General features: G+C 38.8%; 1 protein-coding gene across 1 annotated transcript in view; it reads left to right on the forward strand.

The window, feature by feature from the left end:
* The first annotated feature begins 5,279 nt into the window (after window positions 1-5,279).
* The window catches only part of LOC141914257 (uncharacterized), a 45,584-nt gene continuing 34,339 nt past the window's right edge, over window positions 5,280-16,524 (forward strand). The window contains exons 1-4 of the mRNA XM_074805520.1: window positions 5,280-5,419; window positions 5,545-5,686; window positions 11,539-11,664; window positions 12,613-12,663. Coding sequence (XP_074661621.1) covers window positions 5,318-5,419; window positions 5,545-5,686; window positions 11,539-11,664; window positions 12,613-12,663 — 421 coding nt within the window. The 5' untranslated portion in view covers window positions 5,280-5,317. The remainder of the gene's footprint in view (window positions 5,420-5,544; window positions 5,687-11,538; window positions 11,665-12,612; window positions 12,664-16,524) is intronic.

Here is a 16,524-nt window from a genome sequence, read left to right on the forward strand (position 1 = left end):
ATATGTGAATGCCCCTGGGCCCATCAGCATAACAAAAATTGGGATACGGACTCAAGATGGCCGTCCTATGACCTTTTTTAGTGCCCAAAAATGTCAATTTTGGCCCGAATTCTGAGTTTGCCATTTCTCATTGCAATTTGTGATGGGTATTCTTTGAAAAGGGATGTTTTATACCTTTGATACCTGAATTGTTAGATTGTTGAGCATTTGGAACCACTTCCCAAGTGGGCATGGTGTCCCTGGACCCCTAGTTCTAATAACTCAGATCAAGAGTGACTCTCCCGTTTATTAGGAAACACACGCAACTAGTGGAATAGGTTTGATTTACACACATGTTGCAGGTATCAATTGTTTATCACTGTAGAATTTGTAATCCATAAAAGCCAAAATCAACATCAGCCGGAAACCCAGACCAAATAAATTCATAATTTATTGATTGAATCTACACTACAATATATGTATTTATTCAAATATTTCAATAAAAACATTAACTTCTTAAATCTAATCTATTCTAAATCATAATACGTTCTTATCTGTGCATTCACTCAATCTATCGGCTCAGCAGGTGCTTAAGATGAGTTCTTAATAGGACAGATCCATTTTTAAGGATGGTGATAATACAGTATCATGATGTTTGAATGCCAAAATAAGTGCCTGGTCAAATATATTAATATTTGTGATTGTACGTCCACGTATGTTCGGTTTCAAAGCTGAATCATATTTGACGTTTACACAGTGGTTGCATATTAGGTTCGAATCTGTCAATGCATTTTATTCTATGTATCGATATTTCAATTTACTACAATTCCCATCATTCTGAATGGCTTTACAGAAAACCCGTCATCGCTGCTTTGCAGCTATATTTATATCTGTAGTTTCTCAAATGATGCGAAATGAAAAATCTTGCATGGACGGTTTGGATCAACTTCTTAGTCGTTGAATATTGAATTGAATATATGTTTATTTTGCGCTGCAATAACAAGTATATACTTACAGAATTAATTAACATATATTACATATTTTTAGTAATAAATTTCAAAAGTTACAGTGCCGGGATGCGTCCTTAATATAAAGGCTGTGCTCAAAAGGGGCGATGAACCCATGATATGAAAATAGGGAATTACAAATGGAATGTGGTGAAATGAGGTGAAATGATGATGAACGTGAAATGAGCATTATCAATTAATTGAAATATTAATTCCTTCCAAGTTTTTCAGAAATTATTCATATGATCGTTAATATATGAACTGTTTTTTAATCAATATAACAAAACTACCTATGTTGTTTGCATTTCTAATAGAGGAGGAGGTGTTTTGCCAAATAATTGGAGCGCTTGCTAGAAACGGTTTGTTGAATAAAGCTGCTTTATGTTGAGCGCAGTAGATCGAAGATGAACTGCATTCTGATCGAGTTTTCATATTGATGCGTATTTATGCGTGCGGTTACGCTAGTTTGGAAGGCCGGGCAGCACAAAGACCTTGTTCCTTTCGGGATCATATTACAACCATGTCGGGTTCGACTGATACGTATATTCTAATCTTATAATGACGATCTCGCAGTTGTGGTATAGCCGATTCGGGCCAAACATCTAGAAAACCATATTCAGCGCAAAACAAAGTATATCCTTCATTTCTGCGTCGATTTTTGCGCTGCACAAACACGAATATTACCACGCAGAAGCGTGCCAAAATGTTATCTTTGTTTTGCTTTTTTAAACGGACGCAGGAAGCAGGCGATATATCGGCGCACTGCACTGAACTTGGTTTCTTGTGTGTTTTATACTTGGCCAGAATCTGCCACCAAAGGCAGTCGATGGTATTTTAAGTTTATCGTCTGGGTTTACTACGGTACCGTATATCTGAATATAGCTAGAAAAACTTATCTAACTCTTGTTTCATCAATCGTGGGACCGTTCATTGTCCTCTACACTGAATTAGTAACATCTATATCATTATCCGTCATATCAGCGTATCACCCGGGTATGATGGGTACCTACAACGCTGCTGTGGCAAGCAAGGATCCACCAGGTTCGCTAGTAGTTACTCCAATTTCTTCTACATTTCAATGAAAACCGAATGAACTTTTCTCTTAAATACATCAAATGTTATGGAAACTACACCTATCTAAGTAGAAAAATGAATTTAAAGTATATTTGTTGGCTTAAATGGTAATGCGTGGATTCGGGAGCCTAAAAATTCAGTTTGAAGTTCATCGAAAATGAACTGATTTTGACAACGAAAGGCTGAGTAAACGTCACGCCATCTGGCGGGAAAACTTTGCGTTGTACCTCCCCATTATTTTAACAAATAAATACGAATTAAACGAAATAACGAGCGGAATGAAAGATGCTTCTTGTTTGTTTGTCTATATGTATAGGGCAACTTGGTAATCGACGCCGGGGACGGTACGTACAGAGAAATTACAGCAGGCACGATACCTTATACGGAAAAGGACTACGACTACGGCTTAGGCTGGGGTTGCAGAGGAAAGTATATTCTGGCTGGCTCTTTAAACATGGACTTGACCGGCACGGGATTTGAATTCAAAGACGTAGTAAGTGTACATAGCAATAGAAACGTTAAACGCCGATCGTTTCAGATCTAATCTAATCTCTTTTGCCTGGTAAACTAGCGATGTGATTGGTGTGTGTATGCGAGTGTGAGTGGAACGGGGATTAGCACCATTAGTACCATGCCATGCCATATACCATACCGTATACCACACCACAACACGCCACGCCACGCCACGCAACACCACACCACACACCATACCATTCCATACATAAATTAGTTTTGTGAGGTTACGCATTTATTTGGTTTGGCTTTGGGTACTTTTATCTGGTAGGATTTATTTAAAGTTCACGTGACTGTTTGTTCGGCAGCCGATTGAGTAATAATATAAATTGTTGCCAAAGCCGAGCCAAATATTGCTGATTAAGAGCGTTAGAAACTCGCCTCTTTAAACAAAACTCCTTCAAAACTCCTGGGAGATGTGCTGAAAATAGTACATAATTAGTTTGAACGGGTTGTTAACGCAATGGGTCGGTTCTTCCAATTCTTTGAAACTGTGCCAACAATCTCCGAATGAGAAGTCAATCCATTATCCTGTATATTGTGATGATAAATATGTAAGTTTGAGCCTCAATATATTAACGAATGTCTAACGATATGAAATTTTTCAAATAGTTTTGGCGTGTTCCTGATGGCGGTAATCCTAACGCGGAAGCGAATAGTTTTTTTCCGAAATTCCAAACTGTAACAAAGTCTGATTGGTGGTTATTGAGTGGTGAAACTATTCGTGCATACGTAGGCGGATCGATATCATCTGGTATTTTACCAGTCAGCAGGTACACAACTTACGTCTTCCCCCTGTCCCTGTCTCTGTCCCTGTCACTGTCCCTGCCTCTGTCCCTGTCCCTGTCCCTGTCCATGTCCCTGTCTCTGTCTCTGTCTCTGTCTCTGTCCCTGTCTCTGCCCATATCTCTGTCCCTTTTCCTGTCCCTGTTCATGTCCATGTCCCTGTCCCTGTCTCTGTCTCTATCCATGTCCATGCCCATGTTTATGTCCAAATCCCTGTCCCTGTCTCTGTCTCTGTGTATCTGTCTCTGTCTCGGTCTCCGTCCCCGTCCCCGTCCCCGTCCCCGTTATTCTCCGTCTCTGTATTCTCTGTCTCTGTGTCCCTGTCCCTGTCTCCGTCTGTGTCTCCGTCTCCGTCCCCGTCTCCGTCTCTGTCTCTGTATTATCTGTCTTCTCTGTCTCTGTGTCTCTGTCTCTGTCTATGTTTCTGTCTCTGTCCCTGATTATCTCCGTCTCTCTGTATCCGTCCCTGCCCTTTTTCCATTTCCAATTATGCCATACGAGAGTTCATTGTTTATCATTGTTTGTAACAGGTACCAGTGCCCGCAATTCACTTCTCCGTCCTAATATATGTACACGCTTCATGAATTCCTCTAGGATGACAGTATAGATTTGATGGATATGAACTTCGCAAGAACGGAGGGTAAACGACCACCGCCTCTCGGTATTGTCCAATATAATAGTATCACCTCTGATAGCCAAAACAAATTCAAAATAGATTTGAATGGTACTGGATTTGTAATCGATGAGTCAAAGGTATTGTATATACGTGCAATTTTCATTGATTTTGTTTGATTTCACGTCACGAGAATCACACTTGGTCCCGGTGGTAGGTCTGGCGCCAATCATAAGCCTCGTCGTTGTCGGCCAGGGGAAAATTCTGGCCCCGAACAACTGTATTCACACGGATGCCAGATGGTCCGGTGCCTGTTTGGCCTGATCAACACGTCGAACCAGGACGTAGTCAGATTTAGCTTTGCTTTAGCATTGTTTAGTTTCGAGTGACTGGTTTGCGTGTGAGCGCGCTCTGTAATAAGGCGCGGACAAAATCGTCTCCGTGTGATCGCATCAGTTCTTAGATAGATCCACGATAAACACACACTAACATCGTAACTTTATTCCGGCCATTATTTCCATGTGACTTTTCCATTGTCATTAATCGAGGTCATTCAAATTATCAAAATGATGATAATACGCAGAAAACCCGTTATCAGTGCGTTACAAGTTATATTTTAGTTTTCGATAAACCTACGTAAGGGGCGACTGCCGATGAATTGTGGTGATGTGATCCTCTGCAACTGCTAGCGACAGTTCCGTCGCAGTGACATTTTGACCTACGTACGCACCCTTTCGAAAGCCCGGCCTAATATCTAGTAACATTGGCTTTTATATTTGATTATATTTGATTTTTATGGACTTTCGCATTAGCGAAGTTCACGTTTGCTATCATATATGACACTTGTTTCCAAAGTAAGTTGCGAAAGATGTATAGTTTCTCTACGGAACTTTCAAAATATTCAATGCAGTAATACAATCTCTTACCCTTTTGAATTTCGTCGGAAAACATAGCTTATTTGTTGATTTACTCATTTATTTAATGTTGGAACTACATGTACAACTCTTTTCGGAAAAAACACATGCTTTGTTACGTATATTCATGCTTCACACACGCGCGCGTTAAAGACTCGATGTTTTAAATGTGTGACCGTATTGATCTAGTCACGTACATGTATATGAAAAGCGTGCCTCGCTTGTGGCCTAGTTAAAGTTTCCCAAGAAACTACAAATGATTCTGGCAAACTGCGCATCGCCGTGATTAAAGCGTGCGTATTCTAATTCTATACGATAATGAGTAGGTCTAAACTCTTTACGAAAAATCATAAAGAATGCTCAGAATCTAGCAGTTGCCATTAAGGTCCACAGTCTGTGAACAGCTTCAAAACAACCGTGTGGAGACGCGGATGCACAGCTGTGCCCCATGGACTGCCAAGTCAATTAAGTTTGGGTTTGTTATGTGTTTCTCTGGTAAAGGCGCCGAGAACAGACTGGATCCGATGGTCATGGTAAGAAGTATACGTACTGACGTTTTATTTCGATACTGTTGACATGCACCACCATGTAAATTTAGAAAAGTCCGTATTAAGAATTTCGTTCCTTGTTCAACTTATTTTACCCCGATACATTTTAGAACAAATGGCATGAACGGCGTAGTGGAATATCTTGCGTTGACGGACTGGAGTTTCATAACGACAATGCTATTGTTCAGACAAAAAATCTAGAGAGATTCCCGGAAGGTTGTTTCCCAAATGATGGTCGCATTTATTTGAAAGGTCAGTATACGTAATCGTTTATTTAACGTTCATTTCAACTTGAATTGAGTGGACATCCGCGTGTCATACAATGGACCTCGGCTGCGGTCAGAGCCAAAGCAGTAAGCTCTGTGGCACAGTAACCCCTCATATTTCATAAAAATCCACTAAAAACTCTCGGATCTCATCATGTATGATTTTCTATATGTGACTTGCATGTGTCAATCATGACTTTCATGTTCAATCCTTATGGGGGTATTTTTTTTTTTTTAAATAAGAGAGGTTACTGTTCCACAGAGCTTAGTGTTTTGGTTCTGACCGCAGCCGTGGCCTTCCTGTAGCCTATGCGAACGATTCACACTGCAATGCATATCTACATGATAGATTCAATATGGCGGGTGCTGGTTCTTGAAATTTCTAGTGCTGCTAAAAACTCCGATTCTCGTCTGTCAGCGGTTGGAAATACAGTACCAAACGCGGTCAGTAGCGAGAACTCATAGGATACTACTGTACAACCGTGTTTCAGCGTCGTGGAAATTGAGTATGTACATTATTTTCGATCGTAAAAGTTGTCGCAAATTGCTATAAATTTGAGTACTGGTGATATATAACCTGTGCACGACCGGTGAACCGTCACGCTCGAAGGATTACAACCCGGAGTTTTGTGGTCTAACTGCGTAGTGTGTATTAACTCGTTGTGTAACACTTATTCGGCTGCTTGACGTGCGACTACAAAATGGAACGAAACAATCGATGCTCTGGTGATAAACCAGAATCAGACTTAGTATCAGATTTTGAATCTTTTATGAAAAGCTCAGTCGCTGACATCATGAAGCGCTTGAATGATATTCAACTTGAGCAGAAATAAATGACCGATAGTTTCGATTCTTTGAAAACCACAGTTCGTGTCCATGATACTGACATAAGTAGTATTAATGAAAAACTACAAAACCAATCAAAAACTATCGACGAGCTCGCTGACTCGGTTCAATACACCAGCAAATCCTACGACGACCTTCAAAATGAAAATCAAAAGTTGATCTCAGACTTGAACTTCACATCAGGGAAAGTAAACAGCCTCACCACAAGCCTTAAAGCCGCAAGGGCAGATATAAAAAAATTAGAAAGCCTCTGCATAGAGCTGCAGTGCCAAGTGAACTCAGGCCTCACTGCAAACTGCCCCGACCCAATAGACTGTGCAGAACTCTGCATTATCGTGAGCGACTTGAAGAAAGAATTCCAATCTGATCTCCAAAAAACATGCGAAGAAATGTTTGACTATCTTGGCCATAAACAAGCAATCACAGCTCACAAGCAATTGCCGATTAGAAATGGTCAGAGAAATCCGCTTGTAAAGGTCGCGTTGAAAACAAAAGCCATTAAAATCGATGTCTTGCGAAAGAAACATAATCTTAGAAAAAATCCTAAGTTCACTGATGTCTGGTTGAGATCAAGCCAATCACATGCGGAACGTCTCCATGACATAAACTTCCGAAGAGTTCTAGATTTTATACCAGAAGCCAAGAAAGAACTTAAAATAGCGAGTAATGGGCGATTGATAAGTCGCTCCGTGCCACATAGGCAACCGATAAACCGCAATGCGCCGGCTCAAAGAAACCGAACCCCAGCGACAGAGCCCGATGTAACCCCTGCCCGCGATGAAAGTAATGATGAAAAAAACCGAACCCCAGCGACAGAGCCCGATGTAACCCCTTCCCGTGATGAAAGTACTTTTTCTGGTTTTACGTTTCGAGCTTCACCTACCCTGCCACCTCAAGTTGCTGTTAATAATGACGCAACATCTGGTGCGAACGAAACAACCAGCCGCAAGGAATACGCCACACTGACCAACTCTACGAAATCGCGCACCCGTAAAACCGCGCCTGCTGGAAATCGTAAACGGGATACCGTTAGACCTCCGGAAAAAAGAGCCAGAGATGCGTCTGAACCTGAACAATCATCAGTAAACGAAGCGCTCCGAGACGCCAGGTTCGTCTTGGATATGGACAGTGGATTACATCTATCCCAACCACTAGCAACAGCTCCAGAATAGGATTGCGCCGAGCCAGGAGAAATTAGTATCCTGTGTCTGAATATTTGTGGTTTGAAATCTAGATCATATACTCTAGAGTTTGATAGTTTATGCAAGTCAGCTGATATTTTAGTTTTTTCTGAAACCAAACTTGATGATTCCGATGAATTGTGGGTAAAAGAGTATTTTAAAAGTGTCGGTTACGAAGTAGTCATGAATAACAGATCAAATCTAGCTATAAGGAAATCTGGGGGAATCCTGGTTGCTTTTAAGCAAAGTCTAAACAGATATATTAAAACTATTCATAAATCAACCAATATCATTCAATGGATTGAAATTGATAAGAGATTCCTAGGGTGGAAAAAACATTTGTTAATTGGAGGAGTATATATTCCCCCAGAAACTAGTAGATATGGAAATATTAACTTATTCGATGAACTCGACACTGACGTTATAAACCGAATGAGTTCTACCGATGCTTATTTTTGTCTATGTGGCGATTTCAATGCCTACACAAAGCAGTTATTAGACTATTTACCCCATGACGAAATACTCATGGAATTCCTAGGCCTAGACGAAGTTTTTGTGGAAGATCGTCATAACCTTGATGCACTAAAAATACAAGGTCTACTCAATAGGAAAAACAAAGACTCCTCTATCAATAATTGGGGTTATCGTTTGTTAGACTTTTGTAAAAATCACAACATGTTCATTGCAAATGGCAGATTAGGTAGGGATAAAGGAATCGGTGAGTACACGTGCATCAAAGGGGAAAATAACCATGTTATTGATTACTTTATTATGTCTCCCTATTTGTTGTCAAAATGCGTGAACTTCAATGTAAACGACTATGACCAAATGATTTCAGACGTACACTGTGCTGTTACGTGTTCCTTCTCTATTTCACACACGAGAAGTCCATATTCAAATGTACAAAACATGCCTAACATACCAGGTAAAATTAAATGGAACAGTGGTCGAAGCGATGTTTTTAGAGAGGCAATCAACCAAACCGAATTGAATAAAATAAATATCGAACTTCAAAATGATATAATAGACAGCGCCTGTGCGAATAAGCGTATATGCGACATTTTAAATAAGGCGGCAGGGGCCACAATGGGCCGAAGCCGGGTTAACTTTGACAAACCAAAAACTTTGTTACATGACTATAAAGTGAAACGAGACCGTAGAATTTATAGGAAAGCGAAAAGAAATTATAAAAGATATCGATCCGTCCAAAATAGAACTAATCTGAATTCGGCGTATAAAAGGTATAAAACATCGATAAAGATATCAAAACAAAAGAAAGTTAAATTGCACAATGACCAAATAGGAAAGTTAGCAAAAGACGATCCAAAAGCTTTTTGGAAATATTTCCGAAAGGAAAAACCAAATGAATGTAAAGCGTCGCTAGATGATTTATTTGACCACTTTTCCGTCATTAACCAAAACCGTAGTGCAGAAAATGATAATCGTAATTTTTTCAATGTGAATGACTTCCTTCATGACCACAATGATGATGCACTTAATAGGCTAATCACTGAGGGAGAAATATCTAAATGTATAAAATGCCTCAAAAATAATAAAGCCCCTGGAAACGACGAAATTTTAAACGAATTCCTCAAAACTGCAGAAAATGAAATCATGCCTACCCCCGTTTTGTTGTTTAACAATATTTTGAAAACTGGCTGCATTCCGGAAGAGTGGGCTGTAGGTATTATCACTCCAATCTTTAAGAATAAGGGAGACCCTTCCAATCCGGATAACTACAGAGGAATTACTCTATTAAGCTGTATGAGCAAATTGTTTACGAGCCTGATTAATAAACGTTTAGAGGAGTTTTTGATGGATAACCAATTACTGAATGAAAATCAAGCTGGATTTCGAAAAAATCGTAGTATCATGGACCATATTTTCACATTGCATTCTCTTATAGATATTCTGACAGTAATAAGCGGAAGCTTTACTGTATATTTATTGATTACCAAAAAGCATTCGATACAATATGGAGAAAAGCACTGTGGCATGAATTAATTTTAACGGGAATTACAGGAAATATCCTCCGAGTGATTCATAACATGTATCAACATATTAAATCTAAGGTCAAGGTAAACGATCGATTATCAGAAAGCATAGATAGTCAAATTGGGTTACGTCAAGGGGAAAATCTGTCACCAGTGCTTTTCTCCATATTTGTCAATGACCTCGAGTCTTTCTTATACGAGAAAGGGTGTCAAGGATTAGATTTCCAGCTGGATGATTTCTGGTTTAACATATTAATACTTTTATATGCCGACGATACTTTATTATTATCTGACAATGCTTCCAAACTGCAAAATATACTTGACCATGTTGTGGATTACTGCCAAACATGGCAGTTAGTAATCAATGTCGAAAAAACCAAAGCCATAGTTTTCGAAAAAAGACGATCTAACAGACAGTCCATTTTCTATATCAGGGGGGTAGCCTTGGATACAGTATCTGACTTTAGATATTTGGGAGTACACTTTAATTATACTGGAAATTTCGCTAAATGCAAAAAAGATATCTGTGACCAAGCAAAAAAAGCACTATTTTTTGTTCTTAAAAAAGTACAGCAATACTCCCTAACTATAGACATTGCATTTAAAATTTTTGATGCAATGGTGGGATCGATCCTTACCTTTGGTAGTGAAATATGGGGTTTCTCGAACTTAGATGCAATCGAGAAAATACACCTAATGTTCTGCAAATACTTATTGAAATTGAAACGTGCAACTCCAAATGCTATGGTTTATGGAGAATTAGGTCGTTTTCCTTTTGAAATACAAATAAAAGTCAGAATGGTTAAGTTTTGGGGACATCTGATCACAGAGAGCAACACTCATTCTAGTAAAATGTATCGTATCCTAATAAATAATCATGTAAATGGTAAGACCAGTAAATGGATCACTTGTATTCAGTCTATCTTAGAAAACTGTGGTCTAGGTTACATTTGGTACGAACAATCTTTCCCGAATATCCGGTATTTATCAGAAACTGTTAAATTATGTTTACAAGATCAATTCAAACAGAAATGGCACCAGACTATCGCAGCTTCAACAAAACTAGATACCTATAGAATTATTAAGCCGAATTGGGGGCGGGAAGTATGTTCATTAGCACTACCATTTGACCTCAGGACAAATGTAATACGGTTTCGTTGCTCTAATCATAATCTACCGATTGAAACAAGAAGATATGAAAATATCCCCCCGAAATGAACGACTTTGTACCAAATGTAACCTAGGGCAAATCGGCGACGAATACCATTTTATAATGGAGTGTACTTTTTTCGAAAGTTTAAGAAGTCGGTACATACCGCAACAAATAGTAACGTTTCCTAATATAAGAAAATTTATGAACCTTTCTACGTCAGAAAACCCAAACGTCCTAAGGAATCTTGCAGTTTTTATAAAAAAGGCACATAGCCTCATCTAGCCTCACCTCATCGCTGTTCCTGGTATACACGAACTTTTCAAAATAACTTTTCAATTGTAAATATAACTAGTTATTGTATGACTAGCAACTGTTATTGTATAACTGCAAACTGTTTATTTTGTATGTATCCTGTGCTCGCAAAAAATGTACAATTTTCTGGAGCAATAAATTTAAATCTAATCTAATCTAATCTAGCATAGAGAGCAGTGTAGTCTGATCAGCACAACAAAAGAACGAATTAACGAGGGTTTGTTTTAAAATATAAAATAATCAGGAGTGGTCCCGGCTCATCGTGCGGGGCACTTTGATTCGAGGGATGATGTCCACAAGTGCAATCCTCTATGAATTCCAATAGACTTTCAATCTGTTTTTAACTATTTAGTTGACAGCGTCGATGACTGTGAGGGTAATCCGTGCGGTAATCAAGGTCAATGTACCGATCAGATCAACGATTTTACGTGCACTTCTTGCGATGCGGGATTTATCTTGGCAAACAGAAAGTGTATCGGTAAGTATTATATGAGTGCCAGTTTCAGTCGACCGTTATCAAACGGATATAAACTTTAAAAATAACAAATTGATATAAACTATCCGCAGCTGACGAGAGCTGCGTGCTTTGTCTTCGTTTCCTGGTTGAATAGTGCCGAGGTCGTAGGGACAAACTGCTTAATGCGTTTTTTGTCCAATATCCGGAGACCTTCCTTCGACAATCAGAAGCATTGTCGAAAAAAATTCCTTCGACAATGCGAAAATCGGAAGCATTGTCGAAAAAAATTCCTTCGACAATGCGAAAATTGGAAGCATTGTCGAAAAAATCTCCTTCGACAATCCGACAATCAGAAACCAAGCAATGTCGAGAAAATTTCCATCGACAATCCGACAATCCCATAAAAAATATTAATTTCTTAATGTGACTATTTGAGTTTATTTACCATAGTTTCCCCAAAAAACCGCAAATGCAGTCCTCGTAATAATAGGTCCCTAATGAAAATTAAAAAGTGAAATGCGCGTCAATCGTCTTTTGTCACATATCGACATCTCGACATACAGTCTTTAGATCCCAGCCACTTTGAGTAGTTAAAAATAGAATTTAATTTTAAGTCGAAAAAAAATTACATATCATATATCGACATTTGTTTTAGCCCTTAAAAAGTGACCCACTACAAAATTTTAAATTGTCTTTCCTTCTTTTATTTGTTTTCTATTATCATACAGAGCATGACTGTAAGGTATTAAGGGGGGGGGGGTGAGTTTATATGTTGTTATTTGCAAATTAATTGCCAAATTCATGGCGTTTATTCTTTGTATTTTCTACGACGTATAGTCGACGAAAACGACTGGAAAGAGTGCAATTCGAAAATCCAACGATCGATAAACCGCAGCAAGTGAACTAGAAATGATACACAAATCGTTATTCCAACGGTTCATCTCATTTGATGTTTTTGTTTTCAAATAGAAATCATTGACTGCGATTCCGGATATGAATTCGTTGATGGGAAATGTGTCGGTAAGTTGAGAAAGTGCTTTTGATCGTGATGAAAATACAATCTTAGCTTCAAAATTCATATATTCCGATATGCGTTGCCGGTATGGCATTCCTAAATTGATTCACGGTCAAGGTTAATTGATTCAAGGTCAAGGTCATAACAAATTTCAAATTAAAATTCAAAATGAGGAAATTTTCGTTGTGTCTTAATATGCGAATCCTTTATTCTGTCCTACCTCGATACTATATTGACTGGATTAGTATATTAATGAATGACCGAATGAATGAATGAGCGAGAGAGCGAGCAGAAGAACGCTGTCAGAGACTCGCCGTCAGTCTACCCTAAAAACAACATTTACACTTTTGAATTGCCATCATTACAAAAATATATTAATGCAACTTAGATTACATTTTAATTAGGGGATACATATAAACAAGTCTTATTTTCTAATCTTATCTTCCGTATGTCCAGTTCTACGGGGAGAGGACTCGGTGTAAAACTGCGACTAATCGGTTCAAATCCAATATAGCGTGGAAGTTACATTGTATAAAAGGTGTAATTTGGCTATGCATTTTGAGTTTTTTTTTCTACGCGCGGACATACCGACACATCGACAAACCGACGTACCTATAGTCCCTCGATCCGGCCACGGGTAATCCACACGAAATCCCATTCCCTCGATCCTAGCCACTTCTTATAGGGGTAATCCACGCACCACACAGCCACTCGATCCTAGGCACCAGTCACCGGTTTGTCGGTATGTGCGTTCGTGTGTATGTCGTTATGTAGGTGAGATTCATTTAGTCCAATACTGGCGTATTAATGTCAAATACCTGTCCGATGTGATAATTCTCTGCTGGAACTATTTGATGCTAAAATGGACTTGAGCCGAATAATCGTAGTTTTGAGTTGTATAAAACAAAAACAGTATAACGATTTAGCAACTAAAATCTGACCGACTTCCCGGAAATATTTCGTCTTTTCATCATCGCAGATTGCTTCGTCGAGTCTTATTGAAAGGGCTCTCGTCGGTCAGTACAGCCCTAGACAACCCACGGCGTCAACTACGGACCCCTCGTAACTAGCTGGCCACAAATTTGAGAACTGTCGATCGTAGGTTTCAAAGGTTCTTAATCGTGTCGAATCACCCGCGCTATCTTATAAGCCCAATGTTTCACATACGTACTTGTGGAAAAATTCCAAAGTTGCTCTCCATTCGAAAGAAATTTACTTCTTCGACCCATGAACATATAGTTCCTTTTCTATCGACACATTGTGGTCACATATGGAACACTGCGATTCAGTTTGTAAAGTTTCTCTGTAAATACTTGGGTACTCTAAACTAAGAATAAAGCAGCCTAGCCATCACAAAAAAACCTTTTCAATACGTGGATATATTCAAAACTGATAATACTTTGTTATACGGGATACAAAATAAAAACTAACAACACATAGAAAAAAAACATGAATAACACGTTCCCAAATGTTTTGATACTTTCTCAGTTTGTATCAAAAATATTGCCAATTTCTGGTCCTTGAGTCCTGAAAAATGATAAATTTACAGCGCAAAATCGTACAAACGTGTCAATTATACTTCTAAACACTTTATTTGCGGACCAGTTTATGAATTGAGCGTGGGCCATAGAGCGCTATATCCGCCTGTGATCTCGACTTTCAATTTATTACGTAAGCTATTCGTGAACAAAATGCGGCCGGCGCACAATAGAAACTTCGCTCTATGTATTCTTTCATAACCGCCGACAAAGAGGACCGATATTTCGCAAATTGGATTCGGGAGGTTTAAACCTCCCAAGGTCAAATCACTAAAATTGTGACCTTCGTGGAAATTATCTAAAAAGCCGATGGTAATCAAATTTAGCAGAACCTTTTACCCAAACGTTCAATGGTTTGAAAATCTTTCAATGGCATTCCTAAGTATTTGATGAAAGTTGAGAAATCATAAGATATTCATATAACCATGGACTCTAAAACCTAAATCATATAAGAGTCCCCGATATAAACAAAAAAACTTCGCATAACGAAGAAGCAAAAATTCGAATCTGATTCATCTGTTTGGAATTGATTCTTATGAAATGAAAACAAATGCGTGAGCACTACTCATTCATCACCCGATACACATCCCCTTCGTCGATACTTTATCAAAGAAGGGTAAACCTTCATTTGATAGTCTATCGCCTCGTGTTATAGTATACTATATTATGGTAACCCTTCTTAGATACTCATTGCCAGAAGGGCGCGCGCGTTGGTCGCAAATTTATATTTTGGTACTTAGTTCGGCATGACTGTCGGTTGTTATCGACAGATCCATCTTCTCAAGGACGAAGCCTATTTGGGCCATACAAAACTCCTCCGGCTGGCATAACAATCGCGTTTTACAAGGATTTTAGGCCTGAATTCGATCAAGACGACAATCTGCATCCAATCCCCGTGTACACTGGTAAGTAAGGTGGCCTAATGTCTATTTCATTTTCATTTTCAACCTGACTTGTGACATTTCGTGAGAAGCATACCGGGTGGCCTACTCAATGTCTATTTATTAATGGATGAGACCTGTTTTTCTGGGATATTTTGCTTACTTTTTGGGGTAAGGTACATACCTCATTTATGTCTTAACAGAATGCCAAAAATCGCGGACAACAACTGAATATCCGATATATTTCCAGTTCTGTACCAATTAGATGGATTGGCAAAAAGACTCCTTAAGTCCAATTGAATGAGAGAGAAAATCCTCCATTTTGTGAAATTTCTTGAATTTGAACATTGTCACCATGACTGACGAACATATTTTCCACATAGGGTGAATTTTAATGACTTAAAAATGAAACTTTTTTAGCCCACTTGGGACTTTAGTCCCAGCGGGCTATTGCGTTCACTTTTCGTCCGTCCATCTGTTCGTCTGTCCGTAGACGGAATCCAGTTATTTTGGGAAGTTTTGAAGACGCTTCAAGGTAATGTCTTGATATTTGGTTTATACATGTATCTACCCTAGACACATCTTCAGCCCAAAAACTGGCCCTATCAGAATCAACATGGCCGACTGGCAGCCATTGTTGTTTGCCAAAATCAGCACTTTTTACACATTTTCGAAGTTTACGAGGGAAATTTTGAAGACGCTTTGATCAATTACCTTGATCTTTCGAATATATTTGAATCTACCAAGGGCCCATCAGCATAAGAAAAATTGGGTCGATCGGACTCAAGATGGCCGTCCTATGACCTTTTTAGTGCCCAAAAATGTCAACTTTGGCCAGAATTCTAGGTCCTGTAGCTTCCTACTGGTTTGCCATTTCTCATTGCAATTTGTGATGGGTATTCTTTGTAAAGGGATGTTTTATACCCGAGATAGGTATTTTTGATCCGCCAATTATGACGCAATTGGCAGCCATCTTGGTGTCATTAGTACTCATTCGTAGGTGGGAAAAAGTTTTTCGACATTATATTGGTACCTAAGCATATTTTGTTACAACAATGAATTAGAAAGTTTTAGAGTATAATGTGTTCTATGATTGGGGTGAGTTTCAAGTTCATTGTTTTTTGTATATGGCCACCAGGGGGCGTTGAATAATACAATATCTTAGTATTTCTATATTATATTTGTACCAATACATATTTTGTTACCGCAATCAATTGCAAAGTTGTAGCTCATGACATCATCTATGATTGTGGTGAGTTTTAAGGAAATTAGTAATTCTACATAGTCACCAGGGGGCGTTGAATAGTAGAATAACCTGGTATTTCCTTATTATATTGGTACCTAGGCATATTTTGTTACCATGATCAATTGCGAAGTTGTAGTTCATGACATGTTCTATGAATATGGTGAGTTACAAGGTTATTGGGTTTTGAATATGGTCACCAGG

This window comes from Tubulanus polymorphus, chromosome 12, assembly GCF_964204645.1.
Source record: "Tubulanus polymorphus chromosome 12, tnTubPoly1.2, whole genome shotgun sequence".
In the NCBI taxonomy this organism is placed as follows: domain Eukaryota; kingdom Metazoa; phylum Nemertea; class Palaeonemertea; order Tubulaniformes; family Tubulanidae; genus Tubulanus; species Tubulanus polymorphus.